The 19,501-nt window shown below is 27.2% G+C and overlaps 1 protein-coding gene across 1 annotated transcript; it reads left to right on the top strand.

Annotated features, from left to right (window-relative positions):
* The first annotated feature begins 11,991 nt into the window (after positions 1 to 11,991).
* Positions 11,992 to 18,430, top strand: LOC114169642 (T-complex protein 1 subunit beta-like). Its single transcript, XM_028054884.2, has 12 exons — positions 11,992 to 12,109; positions 12,845 to 12,875; positions 12,964 to 13,020; positions 13,182 to 13,247; positions 13,346 to 13,457; positions 14,336 to 14,464; positions 14,917 to 14,988; positions 15,154 to 15,269; positions 15,915 to 15,991; positions 16,264 to 16,749; positions 17,223 to 17,538; positions 18,002 to 18,430. The coding sequence occupies exons 2-12, from the start codon at positions 12,870 to 12,872 to the stop codon at positions 18,146 to 18,148; spliced, it is 1,584 nt and encodes a 527-aa protein (XP_027910685.1). The 5' UTR covers positions 11,992 to 12,109; positions 12,845 to 12,869; the 3' UTR covers positions 18,149 to 18,430.
* The last annotated feature ends 1,071 nt before the right edge of the window (positions 18,431 to 19,501 follow it).

Raw genomic sequence — 19,501 nt, 5'->3', positions numbered from 1 at the left:
ATTAATAATTATTTTTATTATTTATTGTTATATTTAATTGCTATATATATTATTACTATTATTATTTAATTTTATACATATATATATATATATATATATATATATATTATTCAATATATTAATATTATATTTTCAATATTATTAATTATTATAAAGATATATGAGTCTATAAAAGAAAATTAACTCTCATCATTACCTAATAAATAAGGGGCTCATTTTAATGCATTAATTACGTAATCGATACTAGGGTAACACAGGCACTATGGCGCTGTGTATGCACTTTTTAAATATGCGTGATATTATATTAGTAGGTGATAATATTATAATGTTATTAAGTTAATATATAAATTAAAATTATATTTATTAAAAATAAAGTGAAATATATCAGAACAGATAAAAGAATAACCATTGATAAATAAAGAAGAATAGAAGAAGCATAGACATCCGATTTTATAAAAAAATTGTAAAAGTAATGGTCAATTTTTAAAAATTTAATAAATTATTATATTTAAAGGGTAAAATCGGTATTTTGAAAAGTGGACACAAAAAGGGGAATCCCCTTTCTATATTGTTATAGATGATTGAAGTAAGAACATAAATACATGAGTTACATAATGTCTCTATGTTAATCATGTTAATAAATGTATGATTTTTTTTTTTTGCTATAAATACATGTAGGAATATTGTTATGGTAAAAAATCAATTTATTCCCAAAAATTTTCTCTACACGAAATGGAATGAGAAGTGTATCCTACAAATTTGTACTCTCCCTCTCTCAAAAATATATTCAAGGGAACATGACATGTTTTCGCACATATGTTCCTCCTAATAATTTCAAACAACAAATCAGCTTAGACGAATATAGCGTAAAACTTCACAAGATTCAAATTTTTCCTTCTTTTTAAAAGCAATTTTACTTTTTTATTAACAAAAAGTTGTAGTAATTAAAACATTAACTTTGATTAAGAATATGTAAATTCACAACTTATCCTTCATTTTCATACACTTCACTCATTTTCCTTCATATACAAATTACTGGTCAAAAAATTTACCAACGAAATTTACAACTATAATTACAATGATAAGTTATGGACAATAATAAAAGTTACAATTTTTTCACCGACAATGTTAACGAACTTTTGTTGTTGTAATTTATTGACAAAACAATCATTTGCTAATACTAATTATATTTTATTAATTGATTTTTATGAAGAAGTTGGGATTAACACAAGCGTTATCACTAAATTAAATTGTGAAATTCATAAGAAAAATTGGTCGAGAATTTTGAATCGGAAATGAAAATACAAAGTTTGAAGTGAAGTGTGTTTGAACAATATTAAATAATTTTTATTGTTAATATAGTGTTTAAAACTATATTTTAAATTAATGTGGATACCATAAGACAAAATCGAAATTTAAATTCAAAACTAAGTCACCTTAAATCCAATGGTTTTTAGAAAGATTCTTGGGATCGAAACATATTACCATGAATGTTTGATGTTCTTATATTTAATGTTATTTCTTCCTCCATATTAATATATTGTTTCTGTTAAAAGACCATTTTCTTTACCAATGTAAATTAGAAAATTTTAATTAATATTTATTGTGAATTTTTTATTAATATTTTTTGTATTTTTAATTATGAGTATTATTTGTTTAGTTGCTTAGGATTTGTTTCATGACATTTTAGACATAATATTAATTAGAATTATTTTTCATCAATGTTAATTTCTATCAATGCTGATTAAGATAAATTTTGAGAAAAACTTTTAATAAGTATTGGTAAAATTTTATAAATGAAAAATTCAATCGTCAACTTTGTAAAAACATCCTTAATAAATGTTAATTTAAATAATTATGCTTGATATTAATTAAAAAATTATTTCAGTAAATATCAAAAGAAAAATTGTCAATATATACCTTTAATAAATTTCGGAAAGAAATTTTTGAATAACTTGTTTTTTAAATAATTTATATTATTGAAAACAATTTCAATATATATATATATATATATATATATATATATGTATATATATATATACTTTACTAAAATTATCCATACTTCAATAAAATTTTCCCAAAGCTGAGTATTGTAGCTTGTAATTGACTTTTATAAGCTTAAAAATCATTTCAAAATTAAAGGTAAAAACAAACTAAATTTAAGGATAAAACACGTTGTAAATGTTTCTTATAATGTTGAATAAAAGTCTTTAACAAGTTTATAAAAGTTTAATAAAAGTCTTAAGGGTGGTAGACCAAGATAATAATAGAGAACACCTTTTATTATGATCTTTGAAAATATTGTTTATATCTCAGCTGAAAATATGCCATTATGGTATTAATTTTTAATTGAACATTGGGATTTTGGTATCAGAACTTTTTTTACACTTATTTAACATTATTTCTCATTATTTTTCAATCTCTCTTTTTCTTTAGAAATACAAAAGATAATTTTTGCTAAAACTATCTTATTTACAAAACTTGTTAAATGACGTAAAATATTTTTTTTCTTTTATATTTAATAGATATACGAGAAAAATATTATTAGAATTTGTTTAAAGAATTTAAAGTGAAAATAGTATACGGATGTACAAAATAAAATAAAATAGATTAATAATTCAAATCTATAATACACTAATCCCTCACAAAATTATTCAGTGAGGAAATGAAGAGGAAATATTATATATTAAACCTTAATTAATCAAGTTATTAGTTTCTTTAAGATAAAAATAGAGATTTTATATTACGAAGCATTTTTGTTTCGAAAAATTTGTACTTATAAAATGCTTATTTAATTATCTGTTAATAATTTTTATAGAGTAAAAAAATCATAAAAAGAAAATACAAACTTCCCAATTAATATATATATATATATATATATATATATATATATATATATATATATATATAAAGAATTTTGTTTAATATCATTATCTTTTTCTTGTCGGCAAATGAATCTTTATACGTTTGAATGACCTTCTAGTTTGGAAGTTCTGGTAATAGTTCTTCTACAAAGTCAAACGAAGAATAATATGTCATATAAGACAAAACAACAATTATTATATTGCGTTTTTTAAAAAAGAAATTGGAAATTAAGATAACTTGATTAAGGACTATCTTTATATGAAAAAATATTACCAAATTTAAGGGTTTTCTTCAGTTTCTTTTTTAAAATATGATTTAGCATATTAAAGCAGGTAAGTGTGTACAAATATTTCTTTATTACAACCCTTAATATGTGAATTTAAAATATAGTAAAACAAACACATAAAAAACTGAGATATAAGAGTAACTTCGATCATTATTTTTTAGTATGACACTCGACATCAATAATATTCCAACTGTAAGCATGTTACGTTACTATTTAAAACTCACTTTTAATTATGTCATCATTTTTTAAAACATGTTTCAAAGAATTAAGAGAAAATGATGTGTATAAATTATAATTATTAATTTCGAAAAGTATATATATCTCACTTCTGGAAGTACTTAAATATAAACAAACAATAAACATAAAATCCAAATATTGTGAAACTAATATTGGAATTGGATATCTGTCCTATCTTGACTATTTGAAAATTTCATTCAAAATTTGCTGCACATAAAGATTTTGGATAGATTTAGTCTTATCCATATCACTAAGTTAATTGATTTTTCCTAAAAGTAGTAGGAATTTTGGTTACTTTCACTACCCATGTGTTTTTTATTTGGGTATATAGGTGAGGCTCTGGAAACTATAATAATTATGAAAATAGTTAAACAAAGTTAAATATTAAGTAATTGATAAAATGAATAGGTGATATGATTTAAAAAATTAATATTTTATTAATTATTTAATTTTGAAGATTTATTTTACTTAAAATATTTTTCGATGAGATTTAATAAATAATTATTCAATTAAAAAGATATTAGATATCATATTAAGGGATGTTATTAAATATTATTATGTATTAATATAAATTATGAAATAATTTTAAATATTCTAATGTTTTGTCTTTACATGTGTTTTTTGGTATTATTTTTTAAATAAATGTTTTTTGTAAATTAAAATCATTATTTTATTAATTTTATATTTTAAGTCTGCGTTTCTTTAAAATTAATTATTTTTTTGATTTTTTTTAAATTTAATTATTTTTTAATTGTAAAATTATTTACAAAATAAATAAGAAATATTTACAATTAAAAAATAATTTTATAATTATAATAGTAATAATAATAACAATTTTATTATTTTTTTATTATTAAAAGATTATGAACACATGTGCGTGCATGTGTTTTAATAGTATTATTAAATATAATTAGAAATTATGATATGTTTTTAGATATTTTATGATTATACATTAGATATTTTTAGATATTATGAAATATCTTTAGATATTATGAGTTATTATTGAATATAATTATATATTATTAAATATTATTAGAAATTATGAGATGTTTTTTGATGTTATGATGTATTGTTATTAAAAAGTGAAATTAAAATATTGTACGTCTTTATAGATATTAGGTTCATGAGGCTAATGTTTAACGAAAACAATTTAATAGAAAGGATTAAATATGTTTTTTGTTCCTCATTTCTTAAGTTTAAGTAAAATTTAGAATTGGTTCTCTTTGAAATTTTTTACCAATTTAGTCTTTTATCTTTAGAAATGTATGAATTTAGTCATTTTAATCAAATCTTGTTAAGTTTATCTGACATTTCAAACGCATTTCATGATAGTATTTGAATTGTTTACACTGTTTGACCCATTTTCATTTAAATGCTAACTCAAATATTATCATAAAACTCATTTGAAACTTCAAAAAAACTTAACAAAATTTGATTAGAAGGACTAAATTCACGCATTTCTAAAGATGAATGACTAAATTGGTCAAAAATTTCGATGATGGATTAATTTCAAATTTCACTAAATCTAAAGAGACCAAAAACATATTTAACCCTAATAACAATTGTGGCAAGTAAAAAAAAAAAAAAAACCCGAATACTTAATGGTTGAGTTTCAAAAGAAAACAAAGAAATACCAAAAGAGTAAGATGAATGCATCAACTAACATTATTGTTTTTCTTCTTATTTTTATTGTCTTTAAGTTTGTATGGTGAATTGGGTTAAACCGTAACTATTTTTGGTTTGATTATTATACTTTTGAAGTTGGAAGAGATCTTATTTGAAGAGTGTCGAGATTTTGAGAGAAAGATGATATTTTCATGTGAATAGGGTATATGAATCTGTGAATATCTCGAGTCTTAAGAGAAACTAACTTTCATGCTTATAATGTATTGTTAAGTTAACTGGATTATGATTTTTATTTTATTTTAGTATGTTGTTGTTATTTGATTATCAAATTATATTTTTGGTGGTGAAGGTGTTTGAGGTTTTGATTTTTAATTATTATTCTAGAGTTGGAAATTTTATTGTTAAAAGGTGATTACAATAAACAGAGTTAAAGTCATGCTTTATTTATTCCTTTGTTATCGCTATCATAAAGTATAATATTTCACTAATCCATACTTATAAAGATTTTTTGTTCACATTTGTTTTTTAATTTAATCTTTTATATGATTTTTTTAATTAAAATAATTATCTTACTTATTTTGCTTTTAAGTGACCGTTTTTTTAAATGTTAACTGTCTCTTTTGGTTTTATGATTTCTCAAACTTAACTATTTTTTAAATTAAAAATTAAAATTTTATACTGTTTTTATTTGTTATTATCATAATACACATGTGTTATATATATATATATATATAATATTTATTAAGAAATAAAATATAATATATTTTTTTTATGTTTATTCTGATGTAAAATTTTGGTCAAAATCATATGTACAAAGAATGTCTAAAGCTGGAGCGTCTATATTCCAACATGATTTGAAGTGTGGAGAAATGAAGGGTGATGCGTGGTGACAGTAGTTTGTGGAAAATGAAGGGTGTAGCAGTGGATTATTTTGATAGAACATGTTTTCCACGTTTTAAATAATTATAAAATTGGGGTTGATGTTGAGAATGGTTTCAGCAGTGATCTCATACTAACAATGAATGAGTGTGATTTTGTTGATCTTGATTTGAAGGTTGGTAGGGTCATGTGAAGGGAGTTCCTCATGGGAATTGCTCTGTCACTTCAAATCAAACCACGTTCCTGCGCGACACTGACAGACACATATTATTATCCTCTCTCCGATATAATTTTTATTTTTAAACTTAAACTTAAAATTAAAACTTATTTTTATTTTAAATTTTTTAACTTTAAAACTAAATAAATATTCCTTTTAATTTAATACGTCAAATTTATATGTTAAATAATATTTTAATTAAAATGTATAACCAACTCAAACATCCACTTAAACATAGATTAATATATCAACAATAACTTATATATTTAGATTATAAAAATTATATTTATGAGTTTTAAATTTGATAATAAACTACATCAAAATTTAGAAAAAGTTAAATTTTAATTTTATTCAAATTTAAGAGTTAAATATATTCTTTAATCAAATATAAATAATATAACTGTTTTATACAAGAAAAAAAAAAGAAATTTATTGTTAATGAACCATAAATATCTAAAGGGTGTCTCTTTCATATATTTATAGTGAAAAAAAGTAGGTTACGTTATTTCTTTTTTTTCATTTTAGGTAGTGGAAATTGTCAAACATAAAATGAAGTTTTTTTATTTGAGAGCAATGTAGATTTTGTTTGTATAGATTGTTCGTATCTTAATATCTTGAAAGTTGTATTGCAATCCATATGGTGAAGCTACTCATAACCAAACATATTTGATTTACTCATCATTTCGGATATAGCAATATTATATTTATATTTCTAAATATCCAACTTTTGATGGGTAGTATATTATTTTATTCATTCTTTAACCAATACTAATTGACTTTAATGTCTTCCAGTGGCAATTGTGGGAGAACAAATAAAATGACGTCATTGATGACTCTGAATCTTTTGCTACAGAGACATAAGATCTACTTGTATTAATATCTAAATATCTAAATTTACTGTTCTCGAAAACCAAAACATGTTTTGTTTTCAAACAGTGGCAGTATACTTAATAGATAACAATAAAATGTGTCAATTGATGAGGAAACAGTTTTGTAAAATCTATCGCCGTGGGAGATAGTTTTGTAACCGTTTGTTTTTTTTTTTTAACATTTTAAATGTGATAGTTGAGGTTTTTTTTAATATTTTTCATTTTTTTTATATTACAGGTAGTGGTGGTGCAAGGTCATCGAATAATATAAGCTACTCAAGAAAGAGAAGAAAAAAAGAAAAAGGAAGAAATTAAAAATGAAAAAGTGAAGAGAAATATATTTCAAAATTTCTTTCTATCAATAACATAAAACTATGTTTTAAAATAAACGTATCATATCAATTATTTTACATTATGAAATAAATATATCAAACATGAACAATTCAATGTTTCAATTTCATGAATTTTGATCCGTCAACTATCAACTAACTTTCCAAAGTTTGACTAGATTTACTAAACATAATAATTATAGAATCAAAAGAAAAACACTTTGAGAGTTAAGAAAATTCTTGTTCTTATGACATCCTTTACTTGTATACCTAATTCTCATGACCCGGTCCAGAATAATTGCTGGACCTTCCAGAAACTTCACATGCCTCAAGAAGTTTTCAATGTACGAAGAAGAATAAACACACAAGTCAGAATATTTGACTAAGTAATAGTCAAAGTTTTCAATTAGTAGTTTGAGGTTGTATTCAGAAACTTCTTCAGAAGCAAAATAATGCACTTTGAAAGTGTAAACCCTCTCCCACACATATTTGGTAAGAAAAATCCATAGGGTTCCTTCTTCTTACACACCCATATTTTCTTTCTGCACCTGGTGTTTTCATTCAACCTCCAAAACTTTCTCTTTTATTCACTGGTATCTTTTATTGTTAAGGAAAATTTTCAATAGATTTTACATTGATTTTTGAGTTATTTTAAAATTATGTAATATGAAATTATATTATATTAAATGATCCAACATGATAATTTCAGATTTGGTAAAGTCAGAGGTCATATGATTCGGAAGTCCATCTTAACATTTTGGATTATTTAATTTGGGGTTAAATATGTTTTTGGTATCTCAAGTTTCAGTGAAATCTGGAATTAGTCACTTTTCAAAATATTTGACCAATTTAGTCCTTCATCTCTAAGAATGCGTGAATTTAGTCCTTTTAACCAAATTTTGTTAAGTTTATATGATGTTTCAAGCACATTTCATGATAATATTTGAATTGTTTACACCGTTTGACACATTTGCACTTCAATGTTAACTCAAATATTATCATAAAATGTGTTTAAAATGTCAAATAAACTTAACAAATTTGATAAAAATGATTAAATCTACGCATTTCTAAAGATAAAAGACTAAATTTGAGAGAGCAAAAGCATATTTAACCCTTTAATTTGTAATAGTAATAAATTAACATGTTGATTCTCAATCTAAAAGGACATCGCATAAGAACAATTTTAAATTGTACAATCCAAGTTGTAATTTTAATTTACAATTTGTAAAGTCCACTGGTTGTTTCCATAAAACACAGTAAAAAATATAAGGGTTAAATATGTTTTTGGTCCCTCAAGTTTCAGTGAATTTTGGAATTAGTCTCTCATCAAAACTTTATACCAATTTAGTCTTTCATCTTTCAAAATGTGTGAATTTAGTCCCTTTAACCAAATTTTGTTAAGTTTATCTGATGTTTCAAGCGCATTTCATGATAGTATTTAAGTTAACATTGAAGCTAAAATGTGTTAAACAGTGTAAATAATTTAAATATTATCATGCAATGCGCTTGAAACGTCAAATAAACTTAACAAAATTTGGTTAAAATGACTAAATTCACGCATTTTGAAAGATGAAGGACTAAATTGGTCAAAATTTTTAATGAGGTACTAATTCCAAATTTCAAAATTTCACTGAAACTTGAAGAACAAAAACATATTTAACCCAAAATATAAATAATGAATTTCAGATTGTAAAATGTAAAATATAATTTTAGATTTAATCCAGAAGTCATATTCACATTTGGAATACACGATTCAAAAATATAGTTTGAGTTATACAATTCATAAGTTTAATAATTTCAAATTATATAATTTATAAATATATTATGAATTCTGTAATAAAAAGATATTATGAATTATGAATTAAATGGTCCATAATATATGTCCAAATTGAATTTTTGTTTTAAGATACATAACTTGAAAACATATTCTACATTGAAATATTTTCATGTATTATATAGAGAATTTAAACTTTTCTCGTACCTCGCAAAGGAGCAGGGAGGAATTATGGTGGTACAATAAGGAGAAGGCAATCCATTAGTATCAGTTTAACAACATCAAATGCCAAAGCCCAAAAATTGAGATACAATGATGCCTATCCAATGATAAACAAATAGAAAGAAATTACTTCCTGCACGTCCCATTATTATAATGGGTACGACAAAGGAAAACATCGCTTTCTTCTGAGGATCGCAAATTTGGCCACCTTGGACTGGGGGCTTCAGCCCATCCAAAATGGGACGGACTGGTTTGTTAGCAGCCCAAATACGGTCCGGAATAACCTAAACCACTGATATTTTTTAATTAAAAATTTAGATAAAAATATTTTAAAAAATAAACTATTTAATATTATTCTTTTTTTAAAGTGTAAATATTCAATAATTTTATAACTTAAATTATTAACAATTAGAAATTAAGTTTATAATAGAATAATTTAACCTGTATATGTAATAATTATTTTAAGAATTAGATATGTTTATAATTCCTAAATTTGATAAGAAATTAAAATTTGTTATATTTTATCTCTTAAACTTTAAAATTAAATAAATATAATATTTTTGTGTTAAATGACATTTTACATCGGATTCTGAAACTTCGACTTAAAATGTCATCTAAGACATAAATATGATTAGAAAAATTATATTTATTTATTTTTAAAATTTGGAGACAATATTAAAGTATGAGGCAAAATCAAATTTCAATTTTATGTTAAAATTTAAGGCTGAAAACATTAATTAATGAGTTGAAAGCTTAAAATATATTTAATAATTAAATATGCTTTAATATCTATTTTTATATACAATTAAAAGTTTAAGGGTTAAGTATGTTTTTAGTCTTGAACTTTGACCTAAAATTAGAATTTGTTTCTGTCTGAAACTTCAATACATTTTGATCCATAAACTTTACAAATAGATGAATATAGTCCTTTTAACCCAATTATATTAACTTGTGTCGATTGCATTTTCCAACAAATATTGAATAAAAGATGTGTGAAACCGTGTAAACAAATTTAATACTAACATGAATTGTGTTTGACAAAAAAATAATAATAATGTAATTGAATTAAAATGATTATATTTATTTACTTTTAAAGTTCAGGAATAAAAATGAATTAAAATTTCAGACAATAACACATTTTAGTTTTAGTTAAAAGTTATGGTTAAAAAATACTTAACCCAAAAATTAATGGACGAGTTCAGTGATCCATCTTTTAACAATAAGTTAAAATTCTAACCCGTTTTAATGTGACTGACCGGTCGGATTTAACTTTTTTTCATTTATCAAATGAGACGAGTTAAAATTATCTGTGTTGGTACCCTACTTTCTTCGCTCGAATCAAATACCATGTGAAAATGTTGAAAGAAATCATGGACATGAATGAACAATTATTCAAAATAAATGTGACCTAGATGTATTTTGTTATAATATACCACTTGAAGAGTTAGCATTTCGTCTTTATAATATACCACTGAGTTCCAAATAAATATATAAATTCGTAAATTATAAAGCTATTTATTTATTTCCTAATTTTTATATTTAATTTTTGCTCTAAATAAGCTGTTTGCGGTCATAATAAATTTTAAATATACTTTTTTTTAAAGATTATTATGTCAATTAATCATTTGAAATGTATATAAATAATCTGAGTATCATTTATTTATTTGTTATATATTACGCCCTCAATCTAAACATTCTTCACACTTTGTATTTTTATTTCATATATTTAATGATAGTATATTTAAATCATTCGACTGTTGACAAATAAATAAATTATAAATATCATACTACTATATAACTTACACGATTTTTTATGCATCAAGTAAGTTAGTTCATTTTATTTTATAACCATATATAAAACTGCAGGATTTAAAAAGTAGTTAAAAAATTATTATGTACTAAATTGAAGTAAATATCATATCTTATTATATTACAACTTATTTTTAATTTTTATGAAAAATATCAAATTGAAATTTGAAAAGTATTTTTTCAAATTCCATAGAAAAAATTTCGAAAGTAACTCATCTTATATTAGTTTTTCATATTTGATTTAACTTATTTTGAAAATAATAATTACTATTTTGATTTCTTAAAGATATTCTCATTTTTTTATACTTTTTCACATGAAAAAAATACTTCTATTTATACTATTAATACTTTGATAAGTTATTTCGTACTATACGTCTACTAATTAATTCATATTACGCAGAACAACGTCAATTTTATGGTCTAGTAATATAAAAAATGGACAAACTATATTAAATTAAAGTTATTATCTGTAAAATCACAATTTACACCAGCAAAAAACACATGAGTTATCTACAACTTTATTATATTAAAATAATATAATTTTATTAAATTTTCCTACAATTAATTAATATAAAAATAATATAATTTATGAATATATATATATATATATATATATATATATAAAGATTATTATGACGGTTATTTTTAAAAAAGGGAATTGTTCAATTATTCGAAATAAAGTGAAATTTCTTAATTATTTGTTTTATCAAAGAGAGAAATTATTTTTTATTACATGTCCATTTAACAACATTGTAAATTAAATTACCAAATCTCTTAACATAATAACTTTACCAATCTTTTATTTATGTCTAATTTAAATTAACAACATTTTTATTTATGAAAAACAAAGAAAAATGAAAAGAGTGAGTGTGTAAATTAAAGAAGGTTGTATAAACCCATATTTTGACAGAACCTAAACAAAACCCTCGCGCTCTCGATTCGCATCGCAACTCACTCTCTCTCACTTGCTTCGCCCCAACCCTACCTTCTTCCGCGGTCAGTTTCTCGCGTTCTCTGTACTTGAAGTGTTCTACCATTTATGCATTTTGATTCTCGATCTTGTTTCGGTTCGCAAGCTCCTTTATGTTGTGTTCTGCATCAGCTTCTTAACTTCTACCATTTCAAATCGCGTTTCTTTTCTTCCTCCATTTCTCACCCTCGCGTAGTAAATCTATGCTGCTTTCTATTGTCCGAGCCAAACCCTGATTCTTTCGTTTTTTGATAGGATGGTGTACAGGAATAGCTAGACCTGAATTTTATTAAGACTTGAGAATGACTTAGTTGATAGAAGTGAGAATTGCATTTGCAGTGTGTAACCTATAACTAGACACAAAGGATTGAGGTTTTATTGTGTGGACTTTGGACATAGTGGATTATTTAATTTTATTTAATATACAGGATGTATATTGTTTTCCTGTTCTCTTGATAGATCTGTGTTATTTTAGTAGTTTGATGGTAAAAACTACCATATTTATAGTTTTTTTAAGCGTAACCCGAGTGATGTACATGATAAGAGGCTGGTTTATTGTGTAAGGTGGAAGGAACAATGTAATCTGGCACTATATATGCATAGGGCTATAGGGCAGTGCTTCTTTAGGGTGCATTTATTTTTTTACGTGATTGTGTTGTTGTTCTTTTTCAGTTGGCCTGATCCTCTCATATAAACGTAGATACTTTTTTTTTCTTTTTTTCTGTGATTGATTACGTGACATTATTTGATTCTGTATTCAGGTGATTGCATTTGAATTTTCCTGTAATGGCGGTAAGTTACATGCTATACAATTTTGTATTTTTCTATTCCTACCTTTTTTTTTTTCATCTGAGGATTTCTTTTGTGGTGAATGCTATAGATTGATAGAATTTTTAAAGATGAAGCCAGTGAAGAAAAAGGGGAGCGAGCCAGAATGGTTAGCATGTTATGATCTTATGTTTGTGCCTTGTTTTCTTGAGAATAGTATAATGTTTATGATCTGTATCAGTGAATGTTTCCGTGCATTATTATTTTTACGAGTCTAGGAATATTTGGTTTACTCTAATTATCTATGTTGAATGATTTGGTTTTGTGCAGGCTTCTTTTGTTGGAGCCATGGCTATTGCTGACTTGGTCAAGACAACCTTAGGGCCAAAGGGAATGGTAAAATCTCTTCTTGGCTCATTTTGATAAGTGGTGGTGATAAATGCTTTATTTTCTACTCTTAGCTAATTCATATGTCTTGGATGTGATTACTGCAGGATAAAATTTTGCAGTCTACAGGTAGAGGACGTGAAGTTACTGTCACTAATGATGGGGCTACAATCTTGAAGTCCCTCCATATTGATAACCCAGCTGCTAAAGTCCTTGTGGGTATCCTTATTAATTTTTATTGTTGTGGTGAAAACAGCTTAGAAAATTTGGATTTTGGAGAGAGCTAATGTGAAATTCTTATTCATGTTACCTAAGGGTTTGATAGTTACTTGATGAATAGTTTTTTAACCATGGAAAATGCGTAATATAATGAATCCAAAGTGAGAAGTCATGATTTTGAATTTCTGAAGCAGATGTGAAACTCCTAGTTTCATGGAAGTCTCTAATCACCGTAAAGTTAATTGATGTAGGTCTGGAGCCAAAACCAAAAAACAGACTACAATCTGGATATTTAAAGGATACCATTAATTTAAGGAACCAGCAATTTTAAAAGACATACTAGGATACATTTATCTCCTTTTTGAATCTGCAGAAGAAATGCAAAAGTACTATGTTCTAGTTCACCACTATATGGCACCCACCAATGTGAGGCAGCATAAGTGAACAAAAGCAGAAAAAGGATCTCCAAATTTCTCAAAATAGTAACTCAAAAGTCCCTTTACACTAGAATCATGGATGTGGATGGCCAATTTTTGAATAATTTTAAACTAGTGGTAATGTTATATGCTACATATTTATCTTTAAGGTGGCAAGCAATTTGTTGCAGAACACCCATCCAGATAAGGTTGAGTGTTTGCTCATTTGTAATTTTGCTTCCTTGTGAGTTATAGTTCATAGTTCACAGTTTCAAGTTTTGGAAGCAACCTCTCTAGTTTGGAATGCGAGGGTGAGGTATAATGTTGTGTGCATACCCAACCCAGATCCTACTTGGTGGGAACCATGTTTGTTCGGTCATCCTTACCAGTTATTAGAGAGCATTGGTGTGGGTATATTTTTCATTTTTAAATCTTAAGATAACCATCCTTAATATAAGTTAGACATATCAAAAGTACAAGATGATGAAGTTGGGGATGGAACCACCTCTGTCGTTGTTTTGGCTGGTGAACTTTTAAGGGAGGCGGAAAAGCTGGTTGCAGCCAAGATTCATCCAATGACAATAATATCAGGTTCAATTCTTTTCTTTTCTACAATGGCTCAACTGCCCTTATCCTGAAAATGTTATGTTTTCATATTAATGAATTTTCTACTGGCAACTTCAGTGGTTCACACTTTGAATACAAGACAATATATTCATTAAGTAACTGTATTGGATAAGAAAGCTACATCTTCCTTATTGTGCATCATCTGTTTCTAAATTGTATTTTGAATAGCATGTCTTTCGTTGATGTCTGACATATCGAGTGTTACTTTGAAGCTTGATATTAAGCAGGGAATGCAAAACCTAGTGTTAAACAAATTTCGTGCTTGTTTTCTAATTAAAGTAAGAATTAATTTTTTGATGCTTGTTATTGAGAGGTGTAGTAATATAAGTAGTCAATGAAAATTCCATTGTCAATCTTTTATTTCCCTTGTTTTGAATACTTCCCTATATGTACTTATTTTTCCACATGGTTTCTAGGTTTCCGAATGGCAGCAGAGTGTGCTCGAAATGCATTGTTGGTGAAGGTTGTGGACAACAAAGATGATTCTGGTATTTTTTTCTTCCACTCTTTTGTAGGATTTGTTTTCAGGGTTTTATAATTGTCTCTATTGTCTTGTAAACACTGTAGTTATGTTAGAAGGACCTGGGCCAGGTATTTAGGCATTCTTGTGTCGTGTTATCTGATATATTGATATAATTTACTGGAATGTGCAGAGAAATTCAGGTCAGACTTACTGAACATTGCAATGACAACTTTGAGCTCCAAGATTCTTTCACAGGACAAGGAGCATTTTGCAAGTTTAGCTGTGGATGCTGTAATGAGGCTGAAGGTAAATTCGTGCGTATCCTACTGAATACCAGTTTTCAATTTTAATAGATATAGCAAATGGAGTCTTTGCTGTTAGCCAAATTTTCTTCCTTAGACAATTTCTGAACAGCAGATGAATTCCAGTCTTGATACACCGGATTCAAACTTAATCAATTTATTTTACCACATACTTGACTGAACTTTCTTGAACCTTTCTTGAACGCATTAGTAGAAAGTTGGATTACATAACTATTTTTATAAGATTATGTGCTGCTTCATAATAATTTCTTATAGTGTGAATGTGGCTATTCAAATGTATTCCAATCCATAAATAACAATATACCTGTGGTACGATTTCATAATAGTGAATTTGGAATACTCTGTAAGAACTAACAAATTATTTGTTTAACTCTTTTTTTTGCTGGCTTATGACAGCTTTTCATGTAGAGTAGTGATTTTTCCCATTTCTAGATGGCCTTAAAATAGGAAGTTTCCTTCAGTTGTTTTGTTAATTTTGTAATATGGGCTATTCAATGATTTTGCAGTGCAAACAAATGTTTATTATTCTTCAATATTTATTTTATTAGTTTGAGTTATATTTTGATTAAGTATGTCTTTTCATTCTTTCATCTTATATTCATCCTTTCCATGGTGTTTTCAAATGCAGGGAAGCACTAATTTAGAATCTATCCAGATTATAAAGAAACCTGGAGGCTCACTGAAGGATTCATTCTTAGATGAAGGGTAATATTGCTGAAAAGTTGGACTATTTTGCAGTTTGCAAATAGGAATTCTTCAACTTGTTGCTGAATCTTTATTATCTTTTTATGTTGAGTTGCACAAGCTGTTTCCAAGAAACTTTCGCAGAGTCGTGCTCATAAAAAAAACATGATTATCAACTTCTGCAATATCTTGCATAATGAAGGATTTTGTGATAGCAATTTTTTCTTTTTTTCTTATAAGCATTACTCTGGCAAAGTGTAAGCTATATTAATTGAATTCATATTTTTTGCCAGATTCATTCTTGACAAGAAAATCGGTATTGGACAACCCAAAAGGATTGAGAATGCAAAGATACTGGTGGCCAACACTGCCATGGATACAGACAAAGTGAAGATATACGGTGCACGCGTTCGTGTTGATTCTATGGCTAGAGTTGCTCAGATTGAAACAGCTGAGAAAGAGAAAATGAGAGAAAAGGTGCAGAAGATAATAGGTCATGGTATCAACTGTTTTGTTAACAGGCAGTTGATTTACAATTTTCCAGAGGAGCTCTTTGCCGATGCGGGGATATTGGCTATTGAGCATGCTGATTTTGATGGTATTGAGCGTCTGGCTCTGGTAACTGGCGGTGAAATTGCATCAACCTTTGATAATCCCGAGTCTGTTAAGCTTGGGCAATGTGACCTTATTGAGGAGATTATGATTGGCGAGGATAAACTAATTCATTTCTCTGGTGTTGCCATGGGGCAGGCCTGTACAATAGTTCTGAGAGGTGCTAGGTACATTTTATTCTTGTTATTACAAAATTCCTTTCTAGTGTTCTTTTACATAGTTAGGCAATTTAATCTTGATAAATGCTACATCAAATTTTGTCAGCTGAAGTTTTTTGTATTTTGGCCATAGGGTTTGTTTGTGATGTTCTGCTTCTATCAACCTTGACCAGAATCATTAACTATTTGTGGTGGATTATAATCTTATGCTGTTTCCATGATAACACAGTGATCTAACTACCAAGTGCTGGATTTCTGAATGCTACTTACTTTATTTGCTTGTCTTAATATCTTCATGTCATCATAATGAATTTAGGCCTTTATGTAGTGCTGTTCCAATATTATATTTCAGTCAGTGCATTGTGAGCTGGACATGCTCAGGATTGTTTTATTTGTATGAATAGACCCTTTTTTTAAACAAACTAGAACAAATGTTGTTTGTATGTGCAACTTTAAGTCTGATGCATCTGCTTTTTTGGCAGCCACCATGTTCTCGATGAGGCTGAGAGGTCTTTGCATGATGCCCTGTGTGTGCTATCACAGACTGTAAATGACAGCAGAGTGTTGCTTGGAGGTGGGTGGCCCGAGATGGTGATGGCAAAGGAAGTGGATGCATTGGCTAAGAAAACTCCAGGAAAGAGGTCTCTTGCTATTGAGGCATTCTCCCGTGCACTTTTGGCTATCCCAACAATCATTGCTGATAATGCTGGTTTGGACAGTGCTGAGTTGATTTCTCAGCTCCGTGCAGAGCATCAGAAGGAGGGCTGTACTGCAGGAATTGACGTTATTTCTGGTTCTGTAAGTATTGAAACCAAGAGTTTGGTGAATTTGTTGAGTGATTATTATGATGTAGGATATTGCCTTGTTTCTGTTTTCTCTTGGGTCTGTTGTATGAAGTGCACTCTTGTCAGAAGAGCCATTTCATTTGTAATGTAATGTTTTATTGTCATCTTATTTATATTGGTAGCTGATCGATCGTTTTTATTTTTCACTGGTCATGCACTGATTTCTGGTTTAGGGTTAAAGGGTTTTTAGGTTCATATACTGATTTTTGGTATTTAGTTTGATGTGCCCCATCAAAATAAAAAATATATGTATATGTTCGTGGAGGGTATGTGCCTAAGACTGGGTGAGTTAGGACCTGTCATTAATGAGTGTGTTCAAGTTTAACATGTTAGTAAGAGCAGGATTTTACGAGGGTTTATGTATAGTTGTCTGCATTTTTGTTCTACTTTTACCTGTGTTTTTGTTTTTGTGGAAGGTTGGAGACATGGCTGAACGGGGTATATGCGAAGCATTCAAAGTCAAACAAGCTGTATTGCTATCTTCAACAGAGGCAGCTGAGATGATCCTCAGAGTTGACGAAATAATCACGTGTGCTCCAAGGAGAAGAGAAGATAGAATGTAAAATATGGTGAAGGTACCTTGGCATTTTCTGGCGTACCATTAGCGAGTGCTGTGATTTTGATATGGTGGTTGTGATTGGAAAAACTGTTTGTAATGCTAAAAGTTTGTTAGGTAAATTTTTGATTTGTTTTGCAACCCAGTCGCATGCTAGTGGATTGGGGTGGGTGGCAGGGTCAGGTTAATGGATAAATTTTGCGTAATTTATTCCTGCCCTGTACTTATAGTTAATTATGTTATTTGAATTTAAGACACTCTTTCGAAGATATCAAGTTTTTTCCTTTAACTTGCGTCATACACCCACTTCTTACAAAAAAAATTATAGACAATATTTATTCTGTTACAAATTAAAACTGGTTTCAAATTTGCTTAGCTAGTTAATTACTACCATTAGAAAGAGACAAGAATGACTTTTATGTTGTAGTGATTTCATCGAATGGGCAATGCCACAGAAATCAGAGTAACCTTTCATGATTGTAGTGAATGGGCAATGAATCATTTCAACATTTTCTTCCTGCACCCCACAAAAGTTGTAATTCCCAAACCATTTTTACTACAATTAAAATAAAAATCATTAAATATCATTATTCTTTATACTTTCCATAGTGGGTGTTGTCTCAACTAACTATGCAAGGGGAGAGGAGACGCAAAGGTAAAATGGAATATTTGAATTTAGGGGTTGCAGGGACAAAAAGTGGGGTGCATGAAGAATAGCCCATTTCAGCAATTTATAAACATCTCTATTCAATTGGTCAAGATGACAGAAAGAACATTTATTTTGAAATCCATTGAAAACTGTTCCACCTATTACCTTTAAAACAATATTATTGAAAAAAAAGAAAACTCTACATTTATAATCCCTTCATGCCCACAAGTTTTAACCTTTTCTTCTACTCTTATCTTGATTCTTTCTTCAACCTGTATCAAACATATCCAACAATTACGGCACGTGAATGCTTCTATTAGGAAGTTTCACTGGAAAATAATTATGGTTGAATACATTTATTATAAGGAATTGATTTGAAGAAGATTTTTTTTTCTCAAAAAGGTATTTTCAGGTCAATTGGAGAAATAATAGACTTGAATATATATATATATATATATATATATATATATATATATATATATATATATATATATATATATATATTGATTTGACAGAATTGTTGAATTTTGATGGTTCTTTTTTTAGTAGCAGATGAAAATTGTTTTTAAAAGTATTTTTTACAATACAAATGTCTTTGTTAGACGGATCAATTGACAGCATAAAAATGGGTTATTTCTTAAAAAGTATTAATAATTTTAAAACTATTTATTAGTTTTTAAACAATTATAAAAAATAAAGAAAACTTCATTA

The sequence above is a fragment of the Vigna unguiculata genome, chromosome 11 (assembly GCF_037176805.1).
Source record: "Vigna unguiculata cultivar grain cowpea cultivar isolate G323 ecotype 2 chromosome 11, ASM3717680v1, whole genome shotgun sequence".
Classification (NCBI taxonomy): Eukaryota; Viridiplantae; Streptophyta; class Magnoliopsida; order Fabales; family Fabaceae; genus Vigna; species Vigna unguiculata.
The sequence above is the reverse complement of the archived record's forward strand: the minus strand, read 5'-3'. Positions and strand labels throughout refer to the sequence as shown.

Excerpts from the sequence above, each read along its gene's own strand:
- LOC114169642 (XM_028054884.2), top strand. Across the intron at positions 13,021-13,181 it reads AAGGGGAGCGAGCCAGAATG|GCTTCTTTTGTTGGAGCCAT; the intron begins GTTAGCATGTTA and ends GGTTTTGTGCAG. Across the intron at positions 14,465-14,916 it reads TCCAATGACAATAATATCAG|GTTTCCGAATGGCAGCAGAG; the intron begins GTTCAATTCTTT and ends CATGGTTTCTAG.